The following is a 23628-nucleotide window of genomic DNA, read 5'->3' on the forward strand; positions in this document are numbered from 1 at the left end:
AAGTGTGTATAGTAGGCAGTTTCTCTCTCCTATTGCAAGAGTTTGTGTGGAAAGGAGATCCAGGATGCTGTCTCTTGATGTTAGATTCTATGGAGCTCTTTGTAACTGGCCACTCAGCTGGCTCCTTCACTAAGGCTCTTTGATGTTTCCCTGCATTGCACTAGCCAATAATAGTTCATTCACTTTTTTCAAGGTCTCTGCATTAGGACACTGTCACTTTATCTGCCCTGAATCCCCACAGTGAAAACAAAATCCAGTAGAAACACTGAACATGGGCTGATTCAGTTCTTTCCTGAGTCCTTTCATGGAGGTTCTAGCAGATGTAATCCTCTCTTCAGCTAAAGTTATCATGGCATTCTGCAATTCTGCAACTGTCTTGGTGACTTTAGCTATGGCGTCGGTCAGGAAAGACATCTGCATCTGCAACTGTGACACCTCCACATTGTGCACACTCTGGACCATGACTCCTGTTTGAGTAGTGTGCATGGCTATAGGCTCTTGCTGGTGTTTACTCACTGTTTTAGTTGCTGTTGAACACTAAGATTTGGCTTCCAACAGTGCTTCCTCTTCCTTCACCTCTTTAACCAACTCAGAATAAGTTAGCATCTTTTCCCTATTTCTCATCCTCATTTTCCACACAATATGGTCCATAGCTTGAGCTTCCTGTAAAATTTGTCCGATCCGTACTTGGTCAGCTACTTTCGGATCCACCCCTTCTTTAGGATGATCTGGTGGAGCATTTTATCTAATCACTTAATGTAATCAGATAGTTTTGTACCAACGTCTTGGTATGTATGTTCAAACTGATACAGTTGGTCAGCAGCCCTCTCGGTCCTTCTAAACACATCCTGCAGTACTCCTAAATAGTCCTTGGCCATGCAATCTTGCTTACCATCCTTAGGCTGCATATGGTATCCGCAGCTAATCCCTTCAGATATTCAGCTATCTGCTGCTTCTTCTGAGATTCTGGAATATCCCACTCCTCTAGGGCTTGTGAATCCTGATCCATCCAGGATTCAAACTCTTCTTCTCCTTGAGGTGTGGGTTGTTTGCCAGAAAAGAAATGCAATTTGCTGTAGCCAAACCCAGTGAATGACTATATATGCTTTAAGCATTTTTCTCCAATACTTCCCAAAGCATTCAAAACTTCAGGCCCTATAGTATTTATGGGCAGTGAAGCTGCAGCTTCTGGGTTCATGTTTCTGCTGAAATTGCTTTCCACATGTAGAGGGGAATAGGGTGGTGTCCAAGGCAGTACAGGCAATCCCGGATGAGCCCTCAAATGTTGCGCACCCACAGATGTAGCTGAAGTAGATATGGGTTCCTTCCTTCCTGACTCTGGTGACACCCCTATAGGCCCAACACACCAGGGTAGCAAGATTGACAGATTTTATTCTAGGTTACAATCTAGTTAAAAACACAGCAAAAAGAGTAAAAAGTGCCTCTAATATCACCAGAACCAGAAAAATCAAAGCACATTGGAACACAGTAATCGTCCTCATACAAACAGGATTTCATCAGAAATACCATTAAAACGCATTTCATTCCTTATATAGTAAACCAATAAACAATTAGCCATTTACACCTCTAGTAGTTAATTAAATAATAAATATCCAAGCACCCTTAATTGTCTAGGTTAAAAATACAACTACTTAGTACTACTCCAAGCTTCAACATTAAATATTCTATATAAATAAATACTTTTTATTCAACCCATTGAAAACATGTTAAAAACAGCCCAATTTTAGCTTATTGATTATAACATTGTAATAAAAACAAATCTAAACTAGTGTATAATATATACAAAATTGTATGCATTCACTATGCTGTCAAAATATACTGCGGTGGTGGTGCTGTGGTAGCGTTGTTACCTCCCAGTAAGATGTTGTCCTGTTCGATTCTCAGCTAAAGCGTCTTCTGTGTGGAGACATGTGTGAATGGGCATGCCTTTGTTGAAGGTTGTGTGTCAGGGCTGGCAACTCGGTATGTAAAAATCTACTGCCATTCATTAGCGGACTAGAGTTCTGCTGTGGCAACCCCTAACTGGGAAAAGCCAAAAGATACAACAACACTATGCAGTTAAAAACCACAACAATACCACCATCTATTGGTTATATGGCCACAGTACATGTTGACCCAATATCTAATCAAGACAAAATTAAATACATTGATAAATGTATTTATTTAATAGGGACCTGGTTAGAGTTTAGCAGACCTAAGTTTGAAAACAGGGGCCCCCCACATCTGGGGGTGTGGTGAGAGAAGCCCCCACTTGATTAGGGTTTTAAAATTCATTTTTTTTGTGTACGGCCCTCTGAATTTTCTTCCAAGGAAAAAATTTGCAGATGTGGCCATTTACACTTTAGAGTGTTCGCTCTTTAGGTGTCGATGATTATATGTTCAAAGAAAAGTCTCTTCAAGCATATAATATAGGTCCAAAAAATCTATATCTGTGTCACAAGAAAAACAAGAACAAAGCTAGACAGAAATAGAAATTATTGCAGACAATTCAAAAACTGATAAAGAAGATGCTGAACCACAAATGACTTCAGTCAGAAAATCAATAAAACAAAAAAGGTATTCCCCGTAAATGTTTGTATTATATGGCTCTCACAGCAGTTCAGGCTGAGCTGGGTTCATGGGAAGAGATGCAAAAACTACCACCATATGAGAAGCAAATGTAGATTAGAGCTGCTGATGAAGAGATGACATCACTCAATGAACTCCAGACATGAACATTTTCGGAGCTGCCTCAAAGTAAACATACAATCGGATGTAAATGGATTTTTAAAGCCAAATGTGACTCTGAAGGGAAAGTCTGTAGGTACAATGCAAAGTTAGTTGCAAAAGGATATTCACAAAAATTTGGTTAAAACTATGATGCTACTTTTGATCCAGTTGTTAAAAAAATGCTTTTAGAATACTGACGACAGTGACAGATTTATAGAAAATAATTGTGAAACATCTGGATATCAAGATTTTTCTTAATGGAGATACTGAAGAGTAAATAAACATGTCACAGCCAGAAGGATATGTGAAAAGAGAAGAACATCTTGTTTGCAAACTGCAAAAAATCCCTGTATTGTCTTAAATACCAAGACAATGACTGCAGCCTTGAATAAATGCCCCTTAGTGTGACATAAAGTGCTATTAGACATTTATCAATAACAACATAGTGGAAGGTATAGAGCAAGGTTAAGTTATCCACACTTCATTTAACACTCAACTTGTATTTTTTAGTCTTGACCACTTTGGTTACATTTCTTCTGTGAAAACTAATAAAATTGTGTGTACATGCTCTGTATACAAGAACATCCCTACCACATTTTTTGTGCTTTATACTCACTGAGAAAGATTACATGAAGTGTACATGTAGTCTACATTTTGTGGTAACCTTTATAAATCCCCTTCAATATTTAAAGCTGCAAGAAAATCAGTAGGGAAACTAAAATTAGGATAAAGAAGGTGTGAGTTATTCTTGTGCTGTCTGTTTACTCAGGATGTTGTAGACATAGTATATACTTATAGTAGGCATTAATGAATCCCAGATTGTGTGTGTGTGTGTGTGTGTGTGTGTGTGTGTGTGTGTGTGTGTGTGTGTGTGTGTGTATGCATATGTGTGTGTGTGTGTGTGTGTGTGTGTGTGTGTGTGCATATGTGTGTGTGTGTATGCATATGCATATGTGTGTGTGTGTGTGTGTGTGTGTGTGTGTGTGTGTGTGTGTGTGTGTGTGTGTGTATATATGTGTGTGTGTGTGTGTGTGTGTGTGTGTGTGTGTGTGTGTGTGTGTGTGTGTGTGTGTGTGTGTGTGTGTGTGTGTGTGTGTGTGTGTGTGTGTGTGTGTTCCCCAGTCTACTTCCTTTGTAGTGCTACTAAGCTATCATTTCTCATAATAGTTACCAGTAAGGCTGACTGAGTTACTCTTTTGCTGGTGACAATGTGCATCTGAAGGGCACAGACCACTTGTGAGAAACACCATTGTAGCCAATGTCAGCTCCTTTATTACTTGCTCTGCAGTCTGGAAGATTAAAAAGTACTACTGACTCTGAGTTGTAACACCAGAGTACCAGCAGCACACATATAAGAAGAAAATGACTTGTGTGACACCAGTACTGCTTCTGAACCAGCTTTTAAACCATTGTTATATCACATTCTGAGATGTAATACAGTTCCTGTAGTTTTACTGCAGCCATCCCATATGCAAACCTTTTTGTATGCAGCAGTCATTGGTTTCTCCTGTTTCCAGCAGTAATCAGCTAGAAGCAACGTGTTAAACTTTGAAGGTATCCAACATGTATTAAACTTTGAAAGTATCCTCTTGTTCCATCTTCTGTTTCGGAAGCAATAGTTCCTGAACTGCAGTGCTGCCCATCTTATTCAATTCATTTCTTTCAAAGTTAGATGAATGCAGAATGTATTATAATTAGTGGGAGGTGGAAGCAGTCTCATGCAGTGGTCTGTCTTCAATGACAAGGGGGGATGTTGGATATAACGTGTTCTGTCTACCCATCTAAAACTCTTTGGTACTTGGTTATGTAGTGAATGACTGCAACTCTGTGATTTAAATGTGCCAAATTTTTGGAACTGTTTGACATACTTGGAATAGTCATTTCATTGCTCTGGAATTATTGTATAACGAGATTTTCTTTTTGGGCCTTATGCTTTTCTAGAAAAATGAGTATTCACTCTGCTGAATTAGGGTATGTAAGAAGTAATACCCTTTACTGTTAAAATAACGATAGTCAAAACTTTATGGAGGGCATGAATGGTCATTAAACATGCAGACATTGTGCATGTTAGTTGTAAATATTGCTTACTGATACAGATGTATATGCAGTGGGTAAATTCTGACATTTACACAACTAAAAAAGTCAAAACAAATTTACAAGTGCACTCCTTAATATATTAAAGAAAATTGCTAGGTAGTTGAATTATAAGCTTTTTGAAGTAAAAGTCACAAAACATCTAAACAATAGAATTGCTCTCTTCATAACATGTATCTTTTCATAACGCATTGTTTGGGAGGGTGGCCTAATGGTTAAGGTGTTTGCCTTACAAATGCAAAGTGCAGGGTTTGAGTCGCACAAGAGATAATTGGCTAGGCTTAAAATAGCTTGTAAGGGCAATTAGCCTAGTACTAATCTATGAGCCTATGTATATATGTCATGCCTCAGTGATTTACATCTTTTTTTTACAAAGTCTGCTGTTTCCATGATAACTGCTGCATGGGTGACTGTAGAGGTGATAACTGAGTTTTATTAGCAACAACATTTACGTAAACTATTGTCGGCTTATTTACTGGCCTATACCCTTGGGATATCGCTTGAGTTTGTGCATTTCAAATGGCATTATATGTCATATGAACCAAAATTTAAAAGTATAATTGCCGCCTGGTGCTTTTATGCACTCTGTTGTTTTTATTTACTTTCAGCTCTGTACTCAGTCACAGCCCAGGAGTACATACTAGGCATGCTAATGGTCACTCATTCCTCTACGTACAGAATATGAAGCAGGCGGGGTAGTTCATTTAGATGCTTTATTACACAGAAACGCATCGGGATGGATAGCAGCATTATAAAATATAAACAAACTAACAGACAGACCTTTCATACAAGCATGCTCACATCTCAACAACTTACTACAAAATGGCAGTCAGACTTGCATGTGCTCAGTATTTATACACTTGTGCAAACCCTTGGATAGCTTCTTAAAGGTACATACACATGGTTCCCCTTCACAAGAACGAATTACTGAAAGCTCAAAATTCATAAGCTTGAGCCCAAAATCTCAAGCTTTCAGTAACTCGAAATTGTGAAGGGAAGCGTTTAAAGTAAAAAAAACAAAGATATACTTATGTGTATGCAGGGAGCTAGGTCCCCCTGCATCATTCCTGGTTTTATGTGCGAGTTGTGTGACCGGACTTCAGTGGAGGAGTGAAAATTCTCCCGTTGTGCGCTTATGCATATAGTACAAAATGGGAGATTTCCATTCTCCTCACTGAAGTGCGATCTTGGAGTTGGTATATTTAAGTAGGGGTGGGGTGGGGAGTGCAGGGGGGCTTGCCCCCTGCAAAAACCTTAGGAAATAGTTTCTTCTTTGTTTTTGTTCCCCTGCACAATTTCGAGTTACTGAAAGCTTGAGATTCTGGGCTCGAGCTTATGAATTTCTAGCTTTCAATAATTCGATCTTATGAAGGGGAACCATACACACATATTCACAGATCTACATCCTTCCTCTTAAAAAAGATGCCCATATATAAAGAAAAGACATTGTAGTTAGACATGCATTAATACAGACATTAGAAATAAACACAACGGTTATGTCCAAGTTGCCGTATATCTATAACATGATCTGGAGATATGACCGGATCTAGTAACATAATAATCAAGACTGGGTTTAGCAACAGGGACAGTCTTCAGTGAACAACTCATATCAGGATCTTTGGGATTCATCACAGGAATGGGAATACTCTCAGGAACTTCTTCTGGTACTGGAACACTGGACAACTCACTCTGAGATAAAGAGTCTTTCTCACAGGCTATATATTCTGTGATATAGGCTCGCATACCAACATTAAATGTTTTTTATTCTGCCTAAGCTCTACTCCTTGTGATTCCACAATGAACAATCTCAGCTCTGAGCAAATATTTTTCATGACTGCAATCCAATCATAACCTTTGGATATTTGCATCCTCACACCACTTCTCCCTCTTGTAATGGACTGAGCGGTTTGCTGGTCTTATCGTAATAAGGTTTCTGGATTAAATGCTTCTTCAACAGACTGGTTTTCACTGACCTGTTGTTTTTGACACATGGAAGTAACAATTGACTACTGATTGATAATGTGGTTCTGGTTTGTCTCGTAGAAGTCTCTGGACAGGTGAAAAAACACCAAAAATTCCAAAAAGTCAAGTAATAGGATGAAAAGTTTTAATTCATATGATGCATACGTATGCGTTATATGGATTAAAACTTTTCATCCTATTACTTGACATTTTGGAATTTTTGGTGTTTTTTCTGTTATTGGCATTGGAGTTTATGTTTTTGTTCTGGACAGGTGAACCAAGATGTCTATCACGAGGAATATTTCTAAGATTTAAAAGATTCAAGAAAACATCACTATTGTCTTGTTTCAACTCCTCTAGTAACTGTTTTGCACTTTGAACTGTGCATTCTGCCAAATCATTTGACTGCAGATAAACTGAGATACTCGTGACATGAGTAAAGTCCCACTCTTTGACAAATCTTTTGAACCGTTGGCTTGTAAACTGTGTGCCATTGTCAGAAATAACTTTGTGCAGACTACCATGAACTGCAAAATAACGTTTCATCTTGGTGATGACAGTATTGGATGCTAGATTAGGAAGTAGGTCAATCTCAAAGCAGTTTGTGTAAAATTCTACTAACACCAAATAATGTTGACCATTCCACTCAAAAATGTCAGTGGCTACTGTCGACCCAGGTAGTTCAGGAATCTGGTTTAGCTGAAGTAGTTCTTTCTATTGATGTGACTTAGTACTGTTACACACAGGACAAGATGATAGCACTCTCTCAATATCTTGTGACATAGAGGGCCAAAATACTAGTCCTCTCAACCTTCTTTTGCTAGAGTCTGCACCTGGGTGACCTTGATGCAAAATAGTAATGTATTCTTGTTGCAAGGACTTTGGAACAATAACTTTAAGACCTTTCATGATGATACCATTGTCAAACAAAATATCTTCTCTGTATGGAAAATAAGGCTGCACTTCTTAAGGTAACCTAGATTGCTTTGACAGCCACCCATGTTTGATAAAAGAGTTGAGCTTCTGTAAAACTGAATCTGTGGCGGTGTGATTTCTCAGCTCATCAAGATGTGTGGAAGAAAAAATTCTCACTTCCATGACTTCAAAATCAAGTTGCTCATTTCCATGGTGTTCAGTGGTTGTTCTGGGTGATCTGGATAATGTGTCTGCAAGATAAAGAAGTTTGCCTTTTGTGTAGACAGGATTGAAATTATACTTTTGCAATTTCAGCATCATGCATTGCAATCTGGCTGGAGCTGTGTGCATAGGTTTACTCAAAATAGTAACTAGAGGTTGATGGTCTGTTTTGATCTGGATAGGTCTACCATAAACATAATCATTTAACTTGGAACATGCAAACTCAATTGCCAAAAGTTCTTTCTCTTTCTGGCATACTGCATTTCATTTTGGCTAAGAGCCCTGGATGCATAGACAATAGGTTGATCTTCTTGTAGAATGACTGCACCAAGACCAAATTTAGAAGTATCACATGAAAGAGTAAATGACTTGTGAACATCATATTATCTGAGAATTGGTGGATTGGCAATTCACTGTTTCAAGACATCAACTGCTCTCTGGTATTCTAACCATGACCAAGATAGATCTTTATGTGTTAGCTCTCTGAGTGGTGCTGATGTTTGACTCAAGTCTGAAATTAACTTGCCTAGATAGTTGACCATGCCAAGAAAATGGTGCAGGGCTTGAACATTGTCTGGAGCTAGCATCTCAAGAATGGCTGTTTGCTTAGAAGGGATTGGTTGTAAACCTGAACTGGTAAATAAATGATCAAAATAAGTGATTTCATGTAGCCTGAATTTGCATTTGTGAGGATTCAGCTTAAGATTCACTTGACATGCCCTTTACAGAAATTTTCTGAGGTTTCTCTCATGCTCAGCTTCACCATTACCTCCAAGCAGCATGTCGTCTTCTATAATAGCACAGGAGTACCCAGAAAAAAAAAAAATCACTGCATTGCACATAAAAGGACTTCACTTGCAAAATTTATCCCAAATAGCATTCTCAGAAATCTGTACCTTCCAAACGGAGTACTGGAAGTATTTAACAACAAAGATTTCTTGTCAAGCAAATTTTGCCAAAATGAACTCTTTGCATCTAACACAGAAAAAACAGTGGTATTTAGCATAAAAGCAGTGACTTCTTCAACTGTACACATTGGATGATGTGGTCTTTTCAGTGCCTTGCTCAAATCTTGTGGATCAATACATATTTTGATGTCATCTGAGCTTTTCTTAAGAGCTACTACCATGGAAGATACCCATTTGGTTGGTTCTCCTACTGGACAAATTACACCTTGTCACACCATTTTGTCTAGCTCGGCTTTGACTCTGTCCTGAATGGCTACTGGAACTCTACGAGGTGGTCTGATAACTGGGCTTTCATCTGGGTCTAACTTCATGGAGTACACAACTGGAAGCTTGCCTAGTTTGTCTTTGAAAAGGTCAGCATAAGAAGAAACAATAGGTTGGGTGAAATAAGAATAGGGGTCTTTTAAGCTAACACGATGGACTTCCTTATTAAATGAAAACAGTCCCATTTTCAAACTGTCTCTGAGCCCTAATAATGACTGGACATGCCTCTTGACCGCATAAAATAATAAGTCGTAGCTTCTCCCAGCAGAGTAACATGAAAGCATTATTGAGCCTTTGGTTTGAATTTCTTCACCACCATAAGCAACAAGCTTTGCACACTTTGCCAAATCAAGCCTTTCACCATGACATACTCTAGCAAATGTTTCTGCTGATATAACATTGCGCTTAGAACCTGTGTCAACTTTGAGCTCTAATGGTCTTCCATTTAGCTGAACAGTAAAAAAACTTCATTCTTTGCCCATAAATCTACTCCATTGACTGTTTCACTAAGCACTGACACACCATCAACATGAAAAGTAGGGTAACAGCTTTCTAATTGATCAACTCGTTTCTTGAAATGTTCCCATTTAATAAAATAATGTATGCCTTTTCATTTACAAAACCTCTTGAAATGATTCCATTTATTACATTTGTGGCATTGTTGACCAAAAACTAAGCACTTTTCCCTTTTAGATTCATAATTTTCATCACATTTACAACAGTAGCCATTGACATTTTCGAGTGGAATGGTTAACATTATTTGGTGTTAGTAGACTCTTAATCAAATTGGTTCAAGATTGACCTAATTCCTAATCTAGCATCCAGTACTGTCATCACCAAGATGAAATGTCATTGCAGTTCATGGTAGTCTGCACAAAGTATTTCTGACAATGGCACACAGTTTACAAGCCAACAGTTCAAAAGATTTGATGAAGAATGGGACTTAACTCATGTCATGAGTAGCCCAGAATTTCCACAGTCAGATGGTTTGAAATGTTCCCTTTTAATAAAATAATATATGCTTTCTGATTTACCAAACCTTTTGAAATGATTCCATTTATTATATTTGTGGCATTGTTGACCAAAAACTGAGCACTTTTCCCTTTTAGATTCATGATTTCCATCACAATTATGAAATTAAATTATTAAAAATGAAACTAGGTTGGGGCCCATGCTTTGAGTTTGTTGACTCACTCTTATGCTTCAGTGAGACTGCAAACTCAAGAATTTGCTAGAAAGCTCTGGGGTTTGCCAGTGAGTGCTATGGGGACTACAGTTACTGCCATGTGCTTGGGTCTGTTTTTTTAACCACATGCTACATGCTGTCAATGTGAGCTTTAGAAGTTGCTGGAGGCATGCAGTTCTCATTAGTAAGCATTATTTCTGTGCTTTTGTGTGAGCTCATATATCTGACAAATCTCAATGGCCTTATTCAAAGTTAAATCACTGCCATGAAGCAAAATCTTTCTCACAGCATCATCTTTAATACCACACATTAGTCTGTCTTTTATCAACTCAACCCTTAAATCACCAGATCTGCACATTTTAGCTTTGTCTCTCAAGTCAGTTATATATGCTGCAAAGGTTTCACTAGGCTTTTGATCTCTTGTGTAAAACAAGTGTCTTTCCATTGTAATGTTTGTCTGGAGCTTACACATTTCTCTAAATTTACATTTTAAGCAATCGGGGTCCTCCCTTGACTTAGCTGGTAAAACGTCATAGTTTCACCCTCTCCTGCATAGACAGCTGGTGCATACACAGATGAGCATTCCCTTTTTCTGGCTTCTGATCCAGCTAAAGTAAGCAGAATAAATGCCTTTGTCTGGTCATCTTTATCAGAAAATGCAGCCTGTATGAAAATGTTGTACTCTTAATCAAACATTCTCCATTTCTCTGCAATATTAATATTAAACACAAGTGGACCTTGTCTTGGAAATCCGTCTGCCGTGCCAACAAAGTATGCACAAACACACTGAAAATATGGCCCTTGTAATTATATATGAACAAGCTTCTCTGTATGCTTGTAATAACATTCAAATGTACAATAAACTTTTTGAAACACTTCTTCTTCTTCTTCTTTTGGCTTTTCCCGGTTAGAGGTCACCACAGCGAATACTTTTTGAAACACTGTACTTTGCAAAATATCCACTGAAAAGGCTGTATTTTGCAAAATAATTGTACTGTAATACTGCACAAACATGCGAACACTTCGTACACTTCTTATAACTCGGATAGCCTTATTTAATACGAAAAATACGTGCTGTGTGAAAATGCAGTCATTTCTTTTTATTTGTTTATGCAATTCGAACTTTATTTCAAACATTTTCCACAGTAGTTTAAATATTTCTATCAATATTGGACATTTCAATTTATTTAAATATTGTTTCAAGCGTTCTGTAGACTTCGTTTTATATTTTGCAAATGAGAACTTATTTGAGCAAGTTTTAATATCTGAAATTTGTTTCTGATCTGTTTTGCAAATTATACATGCAGTAGGGATGATCCACTCCTCTATATTCCTCCAACATTAGCTAGATGCTTCTTAGATTCAAGGTGGAGAAACTGGAGTTCTTACTGGCTATAAGTAATTTTAACCATGCCTCTTCTGACACCATGTCGCTCGTCCCTCTATGTACAGAAAACAAATCAGGTGGGGTAGTTCATTTAGATGCTTTTTAACATAGAAACGCATCAGGATAGATAGCAGCATCATAAAATGTAAATGAACTGATTAAGAGACAGACCTTACATACAAGCATACTCAGATCTCAACAGCTTACTACAAAAGGACAGTCAGACTTGCACATGCTCAGTGTTTATACACTTGTGCAAGCCCTTGGATAGCTTCTTAAAGATACTTACACACACACACACACACACACACACACACACACACACACACACACACACACACACACACACACACACACTGATCTACACTTATCATCGAAGAGAAATTGCTAAGTTTGGATTTTAGATAAAGACATAAATGGCTTTGTTGCAGAACCAACAGTCTCAAAATATTTTTTCTTCTTTTATAGTGTTCCTGGAAAGACATGAGGCCAGCAATGTCTTAAAAAGAGAGAAGCGAGCTAACAGCTGGTTTGAAGAACTTTATCCTGGTTCACTGGAGAGAGAATGCATTGAAGAGAAATGTTCATTCGAAGAAGCAAGGGAAATATTTAAGGATTATGGAAGAACCGTAAGTTAAATTGTACAGAAAAAAATATAAGTAAACTTAAATACAAAAATGTTTCAAATAATTTGAGGGAAAATGCAAACATTGCCCTATATTTTTCAAAGCCATGTTTAACACTGCCCATTATTACAAACCATTTGCATTTTGTGAATTATGTTTACAATCAGCCTACTTTTCTTGCATTTGTAATTACATTATTAAATATGGTATAGTTAATTTCTGCATTTTGGTTTATGAAATAAATTGTAAGATGCTTAGTTATATAAGGTATGCATTGGGGTACCTAATGTTCATTAAAATAGCCGCAAGATGGAAACATGACAAGCTATCATGATGTGTGAGCACTGTTACCATAATGAGATGATACCCGAATAAAAGAGCTCTTTGCTCTTAATGCTGTGTCCTCAAGAGCTTATTCATTAAGAGTTTTGTAACTAGGCAGATCTTCTTACTGAGTATCAAAGAGAAGCTTTTTATAAGTAATTGTCTTGTCACTTCAGTAAAAGCAGTAACATTTATTTTCGGTTGCAGTGTAGAAGCACCAGCTATATAAAGTTAGGCAGTTATTTTACATGTTTACTGGATATAAATTATTTACATACCAAGGCAAATAATGACTTTCAGTACTGCAATGCATGTTTATAGAAGTCAAGGTTAGAAGTTTAAAAGACTTCAACAAGAACACTGCACATGCATATTACAGTTTTCATTGTTCTTATGTCTGATTGCAATACAAGTTAAAATTATGTTATATTAATCCAGTGCTATCATGGCAGCATATTTAGCCTCTGACTCATACAAGAGGACAGGGGTATTTATCTCAGCATAAACCATCGTAAGTAAACTTTTTGACAGAATAGCATCAGGCTGCTCCATCAGACTTTTCAAGATATGGATGGAATTTTCTGCAACCAGAATGATGAACTGAAAGTATTTTTTGATTATAGACTTGTTAGTTAACCACAGGTCTAAAGTCCATCACCAGTAATTCCTATCCTGTAATTTACTTGGAATACTATGCCTTTAGTCACCTGAGATTCTTAGACTGATTAGTGGAAGACTTCCAATAACACAATAAAGCATACCTGTCAATTTCTTAGCTAAAGAAATCTGGAAAAAGTAAAAAAAAATATTGAGAGAGAGAGAGAGAGACGGATAACTGGTGCCAGAGCCATGGTCTAAAGCTAAATGCCAAAAAGTGTATAGTCATACCCTTTGGCAAAAACAATGTGCCCACAAATTACCACATAGGTGGTAACCCATTAAGTACAGAGAAAGTAATTAGGGATCTGGGGTCCCAAGTTGATAGCAATCTCTCCTTTGACAACCACATTGCCAAAGTGGTTAGAAAGACCTTCTACATAGCCCACCTCATCATGAAAGGATTCACATCTAGATCAAGTGAGGTAATCGTGCCCCTTTATTCATCCCTCATCAGGCCCATCATAGAATACAATGCCCCCTTTGGGATGTACCTTACCCGACACCTGCAGCAATTAGAAAGATCCCAAAAGTACCTCATCGAGAGGATCAAGGGACTCAAACAGATGCCATATGCTGCTCGGTTAAAAAACTCCAGCTCTACTCAGTTGCATACTGCCTACTTCGAGGCGATCTATGCCTGACATATAAAGCTATGTCCAACCCAGAATTAATGGACATGCTCCACCTCAGTAAATCTAAATCCCTTAGAGCCACGCGCTCGAGGGACTTGAACCTCAGCACAGAAATAAATAGAACATGCTGGAGGGACAGATTCATAACCCAGAGGCTCCCTTCACTCTGGAATAGAATTCCAATTCATGTTAGGCAGAGCACCTCACTGACTCTCTTCAAGAAGAATCTTGATGAGTGGATGGGGGATCGTAAGTTTGTCCCAGGGATTACTTCCGTGTCACTATTAGACAGAGGCACAGTAAACTAAACTTTAAAAAGGGCACAGTATACTCAAATCAAGGGGTGGCGTAAGCCAAACAAAATCAGGCTAGGCTTATAAATGCCCCAGGGCAGATAGCCTAGTATGAACCTATGAACCTATGAACCTATGAGAATAATGGAGGACAAAGGCTCAAAATCAGGGACATACTTTAAATACTGCTGTCGTATACTAAGAAATTTTGAATTAGGATAAATTTTCTGAGATATATGAAGTCTGATAGCCAAATGTGTGTCATAATTTATTAATTGCGCTCCTCAATAATTTTTCAGAAATAAACAAAATTTATGAGGAAAAATATAAAACAAAATCAGGGATGTTTTGCACAATCAGGGCCAGTTGAGAACTATGCAACAGACTGCCATTTGAAGGCATGATCCTAGGTTTTAAGAATATATCATAGTAAATCTGTTCTTAAACAACAAATGGATTAAGATATACAGGGCTTCCTTCATCTTTGGGTACTAGATATAGAAAAACTACCCGGATCCAGAAACATTCCTAATGAGTGAGATCATTTGTATTATTTGCTTGATTGCATATTTTTGAATATCCAAGCCAAAATGGTAATTTTTTAATGGAAATACAAGGAGATAAGTTGCAAGTCTTTCATCTTTGGAACATGTTGAGATGACTGGGCACTCAACACAATAATTTAGAGCAAGTATGCCAGCTCTGTTGGCATAAAGGGATAAAGCTCTGACTGCAACCCAGGCAACCTGGGTTCAGATAGCAGCCCAGGTACATGTAGGAGCTGACAGGGGGAGGGGAAGACTGAAACAGCTTGATGGGGTGAGGGACATGCCTAAGTCACAAGACACCATAGTACTGTACCCAGTGGTCTCTGGAGACCACATGAGACCAGTGGCTTCAAAGGGAGCAAAGACAGTCATGATGCTTACATTGCCTGTGAGAGTGAGCAATGTGTTCTTGCAGATGCCCATTGTAGATCAAGCCCTGTGGCTGATAATGGGGCTTACACAGTAGGAATAGGTATTTAAGATACAGTCCCCCTCTACCCTTACAGATCCTGGCACCATTCTCCAGACTTTGCTCCGACCCCAAAATAAATGAATGGTGTGTAGGAGGTCTATGTCAGCAGATCAAATGACCAGATTTTGGAAACTGAGAAGATTGAATCTAGGAATGTCAAATCAGCTTCTCCTCTGGAAGCCAGCATCACAAAAAAACAGTGATGCTGCCTTCAGATCATGGAGTTGGTATGAGGAGGCTGCAGGAAGGCTTCCCCCCTTCCAAAACACTATTTGTTGTGATGCTGGCTTTGAAGCTGGTTCGATGATCCGAGATTCAATCTTCTCAGTTTTAATAATATGGTCGTTCCATCTTCTGACATAGATCCATGCAGGGATCTCATCTCTTGAGTAAGCAATAATTTGAAGACCCAGAAGAGAGGAACATTTGATCATCATGATTAAAGGTGAAAGAAGACAGCTAATAAAATTGAGCAAATATTTGCATGAGTTAGTGTTGTAGAGAACATAGAGTTATAATGACGTACAAAACATAATTGTTAGGCATTCAGCATTAGCAGCAGAAGAATTCGGAAAAGATTTTTTTAATCAGTTCTTGGTTCTATCAAATAAATACCAGTGCAGATTTTTGTTGAGTTCCATGGAGTCTTTAACATCCACCTGGGGTGCCAACAGCTGAGGCAGATGGGAACTCCATTTAGTATTACTTATGAATTTCATTACATACTGAGATTACTGCTGTAGCACTGCATCAACATGTTTTGTTTAGGAATTCTGGGGGTAAGCATCTGGAATAAGAATAATGCTGTTAATTTAAGAACAGACTGGTCTTGCTTTGTTTACAGACATGACTAAATAATAAGAGACAGTTTGCTATAAGACCAGGTCTGTTATCTGAAGATGTAGGCTGGAAGCGGAACTTGCTGGAAGAAAATGAGTAGAAGGGATTCATAATGAAAAGCCAATGTGGACAATTTAGCAAATTATAAAGCACTATGTAGCAAAGTAAGGGTGGAATTCTAGGCAATGCAGCAAATTAGATGGAAGGACAGTGTACTATGTTTATCTAATGGCCTGATAAAGACTGGTACCATCATAGTAGATACATGGATGTGTCTATGTGTCTTTGTCATTATTGGTATAGTAAATAACAGTGCAGGGAGGTAGGGTCAGTTTTTATGCTTGTCCAAGTGTGCATTTGTTTTCATGTTTACATTGTTTGATTTGCTGACTTATAAATGAAGTGCAGGTTGTAAGGATTTTAAGGCTCACTTGAAGGTTACTCCTTGGTTATGGAATTAAGTTACTGAAGGACCATTCCCTAGTTTTGAAGCATCATGATATTTGTTAGGTAATATCCTTTAAAAGGTAAAATGTTATTAGATGCTGTGTTGTGAGCACCATGAATGAATGCTGTTAAATAGTTTGTGATTTTTTTTTTCTGTCCTGTTATATGTGGGAACATATCTTTATTTATTTATTTACTTATCTCTGTAGGATAGCTTAGCTCCATGAGTTAAAGGTTCACCTTTTAGGGTAACCTGGAGAGCAGTTCTAATAGGCATTAAAAAAACTAGGTCATCACAAAAATAACATTAATAACAGTGGTTATGTGTACTTTACATGCAGTCTTTGTCACAGTCACCCATAAACAGTCACATCGCAAATATAAATGTCTTCCTTCTAAAGTGATCTAACATTCTCAGAGTCATATAGTCCTAGATTCTATCTTGGAAATCTGAAACAGATTTGTGACTCTTTTGTGAAGAGTGATTCAGAAAAAATTTCTGGGTTTGCTTGCTGGAATGATATTGACATGCAGCCATATTAACTATTAATAACGTTTCTTCTATAAGACCATAGCTTTATTCCATAGGCATTTGCTGAAGACATATAGTTTCGCTAATTGCTGGTTTGTATTTTTTTAAATCCACAAAAAAGGCGTAGAGGTTCCCAAACAAAACTCCTTTTATTCACAAATGAATGGTAAGTGCTTTCACCGGCTGCAATACGCCAGCTTCTTCAGACCAAATCCAAACAAATCCAAAACAGTCCCCACTTGTTTTATATACAATTCTACATACTTAATGAGCATACTAATTGATTAATGACCTTAAAAATTATCCAATTAAGAACTTAAAAAAACATTACTTAAATGGCATTATTTAAAAAGACATTAAATAAACCAACTTACAAAGCCGAGTTATTAATGATGAATACATATAATGCAAGCTGAATATAACACATATCATATTATCCATTTTAACTAAATTTGAAAATACAAGATATTGTATAAAAACTTGTATGTAATACATTTGATTGTTTATACATATAAGAAAATGTTTTTAACTTCCAAAATATAACCTAATAAATGTAAATAAATAAATAAAAACTAGATACCATATGTGTGCCCTTAAAAAAAATTTTTTTTTTTACTCCTAGGCAATTATCTAGCTTTTACTGTTTAACCATTATTCAGATGAAAAACTTTTTTACCTACTATAAATTCATCTATTTAGGGCTTTCATTTTAAGAAGGCATTTAATGGATAATTGTTCATTGAGCCCAGGAAACATGTATGCTGGAGTGGCAGATACGAACTCTAGCATCTGAATAATGGTTAAACAGTAAAAGCTAGTAAAAGCTAGATAATTGCCTAGGAGTAAAAAAAAAAAAAAAAAAAAAAAAAAAAAATTTTAAGGGCACACATATGGTATCTAGTTTTTATTTATTTATTTACATTTATTAGGTTATATTTTGGAAGTTAAAAAAAATTTCTTATATGTATAAACAATCAAATGTATTACATACAAGTTTTTATAAAATATGTTGTATTTTCAAATTTAGTTAAAATGGATAATATGATATGTGTTATATTCAGCTTGCATTATATATATTCATCATCAGGGCGGGTGGCCTAATGGTTAAGGTATTTGCCTTACAAACACAAGGTGCAGGGTTTGAGTCTCACAAGAGATAATTGGCTAGGCTTACAATGGCCCGCAAGGGCAGTTAGCTTAGTACTAATCTATGAATCTATGAATCTATGAATTAATAACTCGGCTTAGTAAGTTGGTTTATTTAATGTCTTTTTAAATAATGCCGTTTAAGTAATGTTTTTTTAAGTTCTTAATTGGATAATTTTTAAGGTCATTAATCAATTAGTATGCTCATTAAGTATGTAGAATTGTATATAAAACAAGTGGGGACTGTTTTGGATTTGTTTGTATTTGGTCTGAAGAAGCTGGCGTATTGCAGCCGGTGAAAGCGCTTACTATTCATTTGTGAATAAAAGGAGTTTTGTTTGGGAACCTCTACGTCTTTTTTGTGGATTTACCAGTTTGCGTTTTCGTGTTTTGTTCTTCAAGTTGTATTTTTTTAACTATTGGTGTGTGCGTTTGCCAAGAATCTTTAATACCATTGTTCATATTTCATAACACCAGTTACTTTCAAATAGGAAAGTCAATGTCCTCTTTGTGTTGTATATTAACAGAACCCTATGATTACATCACTAACCTACTAATAATTAATAATCCTGGAAATGGATAAGCTGCCTGAAGCTGCATGGAGACTGGAGAAGAATGAACTGGCTGTACCCACCTATGTCTTTTAGGCTACAGGTGGAGTTGTACATGTCAAGGAATACACGCTATACTTACACTTCTGGTAGAGACAGGAAAACCAACAGAGGCATTTACCTCAAAGGGTGAGGCACCAGTGGTCTTATATCACTGATATAAACAAGTGACAATCCCATTCACTTCCAATTGCAAGAACAACTTCAGACTCTTTGCTGGACAAACAGAAGGTAAGATTGGGCCACCATACTCCCTAAATCCCACTGCAGAGGTCTCCCACTCCTTGTGCTCATCTCTTGCAAAAAGGGCAAGGAAAAAGCCATAGGGGGTCTTAAGCCACAGGGCATGAATGGGTCAGTGGAGTGATGGGGAGGAGCCTTGATTGTTAGGAGTCAGACTGGAGGTGGTAAAAAAAGTCTTGGAGACCACTGATTCTCGCAAGCTACATAAGTAGCGAAAGTGATTTGTTCTATAAAGCAATAAAGTGTCGAGAATTTTTTTTTTTGCAGATAAAAAGCATAAAGCTGAAGTTGATTCTTGTTGAGGAGCTTTAGTATATAATAATAAATAATGTACTGGCTCTAGCTTCCTACAACTTAGAGTTCTGTACAGTACTGTTATTTTTTGCAGGGAGCATTCTTTTTTTCAGCTTTTATTTTTTTAATGTATTTGCTACACATTTTTACCATTGCTAGTATGCACTCTGTCTTGCTGATAAATATATAGTATGAAGTCATTCATGTTCTAAAATGTAGGTGATGATTGGGAACTGTATTGACTGTGCCATAGTGGATCCTGTATCAGTCAGAAAAATCCACTGAGTAGTTGTAGTCTTTGTCTCAGGAGTTCAGTAATTTTTTTATTAATTAAGGAAGGTTTTAGCAAGTATTTCACAACCCAAAGATCATAATCTACCTCTACCATACACTAAATAGTAGCAACAGCATTAAACCGATATACTTTGACAGCATTTTCATTTATATGAACATATCTATACACAGTGCAAAAGTAAGCCATTTCACAGACAGTCATGTCATCAAAAAGTCATAGAAAAGAAGCAAAGATTTGACATATACTGCTGCTACTAAAATACTAACAGTGGTGGATAAACCCTGCTTATCCACACATTAAGATGATATATTGCTTAATTATGTACTACGTCTAAAACAGCCTCCAAAGAAGGCTATCTGATTGACTAAGCAACATCTCAGACTACAAAATAATATTTTTAGGAGACAGTTGCTGTTATTAAAATATCAACAGAAAGTTAATTCCAAGAAATACAACAAAATCTGCATTTTTGGATGAAATTAGCCAATATGCAGCAACAAATGGTTATTTTATTCTTATTGGAAGAGAAATTAGCTCTGACTGCATAACATAGCTTGAATAGTATGAGTAACAAATACAGTTTTCAACTTTGACTTGTTCACAGCAGGTGTCCTATGACGGCAGTTAGTGAGAGAGGTGAATTTGGTTGCTTATTCATGCTTGCTTGTGTGATGGTTACGCTTATGTTTCTCACTGGTTTGATTGTTTGCAAGAGATTAAATTGCTATTTTAGAAGGGGAAGAAGACATTTTAAAACTGTTAAAAGTATCCTATGTACTTTTTATCTTAGTATTACAGTTTTGTTTGTATCTGAATTTGTTTTCTTCCATGAATGTTTTTGATGGACATGTGGCATGCTGACTTGCTGGTTAAGATTTCTCTGTTGCACAGGACTCTAATTCAGTCCTGAACTCCCAGTACTGTCTGAGGGGTGTTTGCTTGCACTATGTTCACATGCATTGCATTTATCCTTGCATTTTTAACCCATGTTGTGTTTGAAAATGTTCATAAATAGATCATTTCACTTGCCCAAGTAACTAATTCAATTACATTTTTAAAAAGTTATTTCAAGTTTTGGGGCATATTTTCCTAGCATATTTTTGTTTGGTTTGTTCTGCAACAAACGGTAAGATATTTTATCAATTGATTTTAGTGTTTACCCTTGATCTAGTTTGTAGACCTATTTTATATCTATAGCTTCAAACTGTACCATAGCTTTTGTTGTTTTCTTTCTTTATAGTTCAGATGTTTTAATTTATTTTCTGGTGTCAAGAGCTCTACTTAGATATAAAGATGAAATAACATCCATTGCTTCATCATACTGAATGTGCTTGAAAGCATCCCATCAGAAATCTACATAATGCATACACAATCCATTGGTTTGACCTATGTGCACATATTGAATAGAGAATTTTTCAGCTGTATGTATCAAAATTAATAACGCAGTATATTCTCCAAGCAGTTTTCACCCTGTTTAGTCTGCAAATAGCAAGCCAGCCTTAATTTTGTCTCTAAATTATTCTGTTATGCCTCCACGTTATCACTATGTAACCTTATTGAGATAAACTTTACAGTGCAGTATTCTATGCTTTTCTAAGGATGGTATTCACAGCCAATGGGTTCTCATTTTCATAGCGATGACCCACAATGAACGGCGCTATGTGGATATGCAAATCCTAGACTGTCAGCATGCATATAAAGATATGAAATAGCTTCTGTAAACATTCTCCTATTGCAAAAGCATACATGCTTAATGCAAAAGTGATAGGTGGACAGCTACTATGCAGTTAAGGGGTTTTCCAAGTATGTGTCTGAGTTTGACTCATACGCATGACTCAATAATGAGCTCATCTGCATGCTAAGCATGTAAATAGTCCTGAACCTACATCCATAAACAAAAGTTTTCTGGGAGAATATGGAGATGTGAGGGAAGATCAGTTGATGCTTACACATACCTGGTCATTTTTACTGAAGGCGTCACTTGGGTAAATGTTTCATTTTAAGGCTCGTGCATAACCTGGACATTTTACTGAAAGAGTTACTTGTGTGAATATTTCATTTTGGTGCTTGTTCCTACTAGAACATGTTACTGAAGGGGTTGCTTAGGTGAATGTTTATTTTGATGCATGTGCATACTTTGACATTTTACTGAAAGGGTCACTTTGGGGAAATGTTTCATTTTAGTAATTGTGCATACTAGGAAATGTTACTGAAGGGGTTGCTTGGGTGAATGTTTCATTTTGCTGCTTGTGGATACCTGGACACACTCCTGAAAGGGTCCCTTGGGGAAATGTTTCATTTTGGTGCTTGTGCATACACGGACATACTCCCAAAGAGGTCACTTGGGGAAATAATTAATTTATTGTATCACAGAAGTGCTTGTGAATACATAGTCAGACTGCTGAAGTGATCGCTGGGGAAAATAATTTATCATGTCATATTAGTGTTTCTGCATACTTAATACAAACTAATGAACTGGTTGCTGGGAGAAATAATTCATTTGTGTGTTATGGAAGTGCTTGTGCATACTTGGACAAACAAGTTCTGAGATTGCATTTCCAATATCAAAGGCGAAGCATCGCTTTTAACAATGGATGTGAGTACTGCAAGGATGTCGGACTATGAACTGCAAAACTTCCTCATTAGCATACTATGCTTTTCAGCATTTCTCATTTGCATATCAGTATTTTTAAGGACTTTTCATTAGTGTAAATGGCCTCTATGAATCTTGCCTTTGCTGCTCTCATTTTAAACATCAGGAATACCCCTATATTGTCTTTGTGCAAGTGCCTATGAATACCAGCCTAAGTGTTTCATTTTCTATAATAAATTTATATCAGCTACTATTTTTTTATAATGGTTTAATAGAATAACAGAACAAGATACTTTGGTTGCTTCTGAATAGAAATTTGTTCTGTCTTCCTAGGAAAAAGAGATTTTGCTAGTGAAATTCAAGCAGTTTATAAAATTTTACATCATGGTTAATTCAATGCTGTGTTCTGGTTGCTTGTAGCCTTCTTATGCAGGATGAGAATCCTCCTTTTTCCACATTTATAACCTCAAATTATATTTTGTTCAATCTCATGCTCAAAATTTTCAGAATTTTGTTCTTTATTCAGTGCAAATACATCAGCTGCTCAAAACATTGCCTTTGAATACCACAATTATAAAGCACATGAATACATGGCTAAAGCTCATACTTTGACCAAGAAAAAGACCAAAACTTGTAAGTGTTAAACCTGAAAGAAGTTCTGATATAAACAGGAGTAAAATGTGCCTTGTGGTAGTTAAATTGCAAAAAATAACATTTTTAAAACTGTATTGATCTGCAAAAGTTGAATGCTCTCTATCTTCACCAATGAAAGAATGCATCTTGTTGACATTCAGTTAATTGCAGATCTGTAGAACTAGGTCAGTATAATAGGTATATTATAGAACAGTAGTTGGGGTGTTTCAGACACATTCTCCACATCTATGCTAATTGACTAACATGGGTTGGACAATTGCAGATAAAGGAGAACAACTTAGACACATAGTAACACCACATAGAAAAACATCTCATCAGAAGCTCATTTCCATGTCTCTTCTCCATACCAGCCTGCAGATTGCAGTAGCATAGCCCCCCTACACACACACACACACACACACACACACACACACACACACACACACACACACACACACACACACACACACACACACACACACACATTCCCAGACTCAAGCAAACACACACACATCCATGCACCTGCAACCAAGCCCCTGCAGCCATGATAATACTCACAGTAACACTCTCACTCACACCCGCAGTCATATTTCAACATACACACACACACACACACACACACACACACACACACACACACACACACACACACACACACACACACACACACACACACACACACACACACACACTCACACACACACACAAACA

General features: G+C 37.0%; 1 protein-coding gene across 1 annotated transcript in view; it reads left to right on the forward strand.

The window, feature by feature from the left end:
* The window catches only part of LOC122802225 (coagulation factor VII-like), a 794227-nt gene that overhangs the window by 94288 nt on the left and 676311 nt on the right, over positions 1–23628 (forward strand). Inside the window, exon 2 of the mRNA XM_044071885.1 lies at positions 12197–12357. Coding sequence (XP_043927820.1) covers positions 12197–12357 — 161 coding nt within the window. The remainder of the gene's footprint in view (positions 1–12196; positions 12358–23628) is intronic.

Source organism: Protopterus annectens, chromosome 5.part0, assembly GCF_019279795.1.
Source record: "Protopterus annectens isolate FY-2018-M chromosome 5.part0, PAN1.0, whole genome shotgun sequence".
Lineage (NCBI taxonomy): Eukaryota > Metazoa > Chordata > Ceratodontiformes > Protopteridae > Protopterus > Protopterus annectens.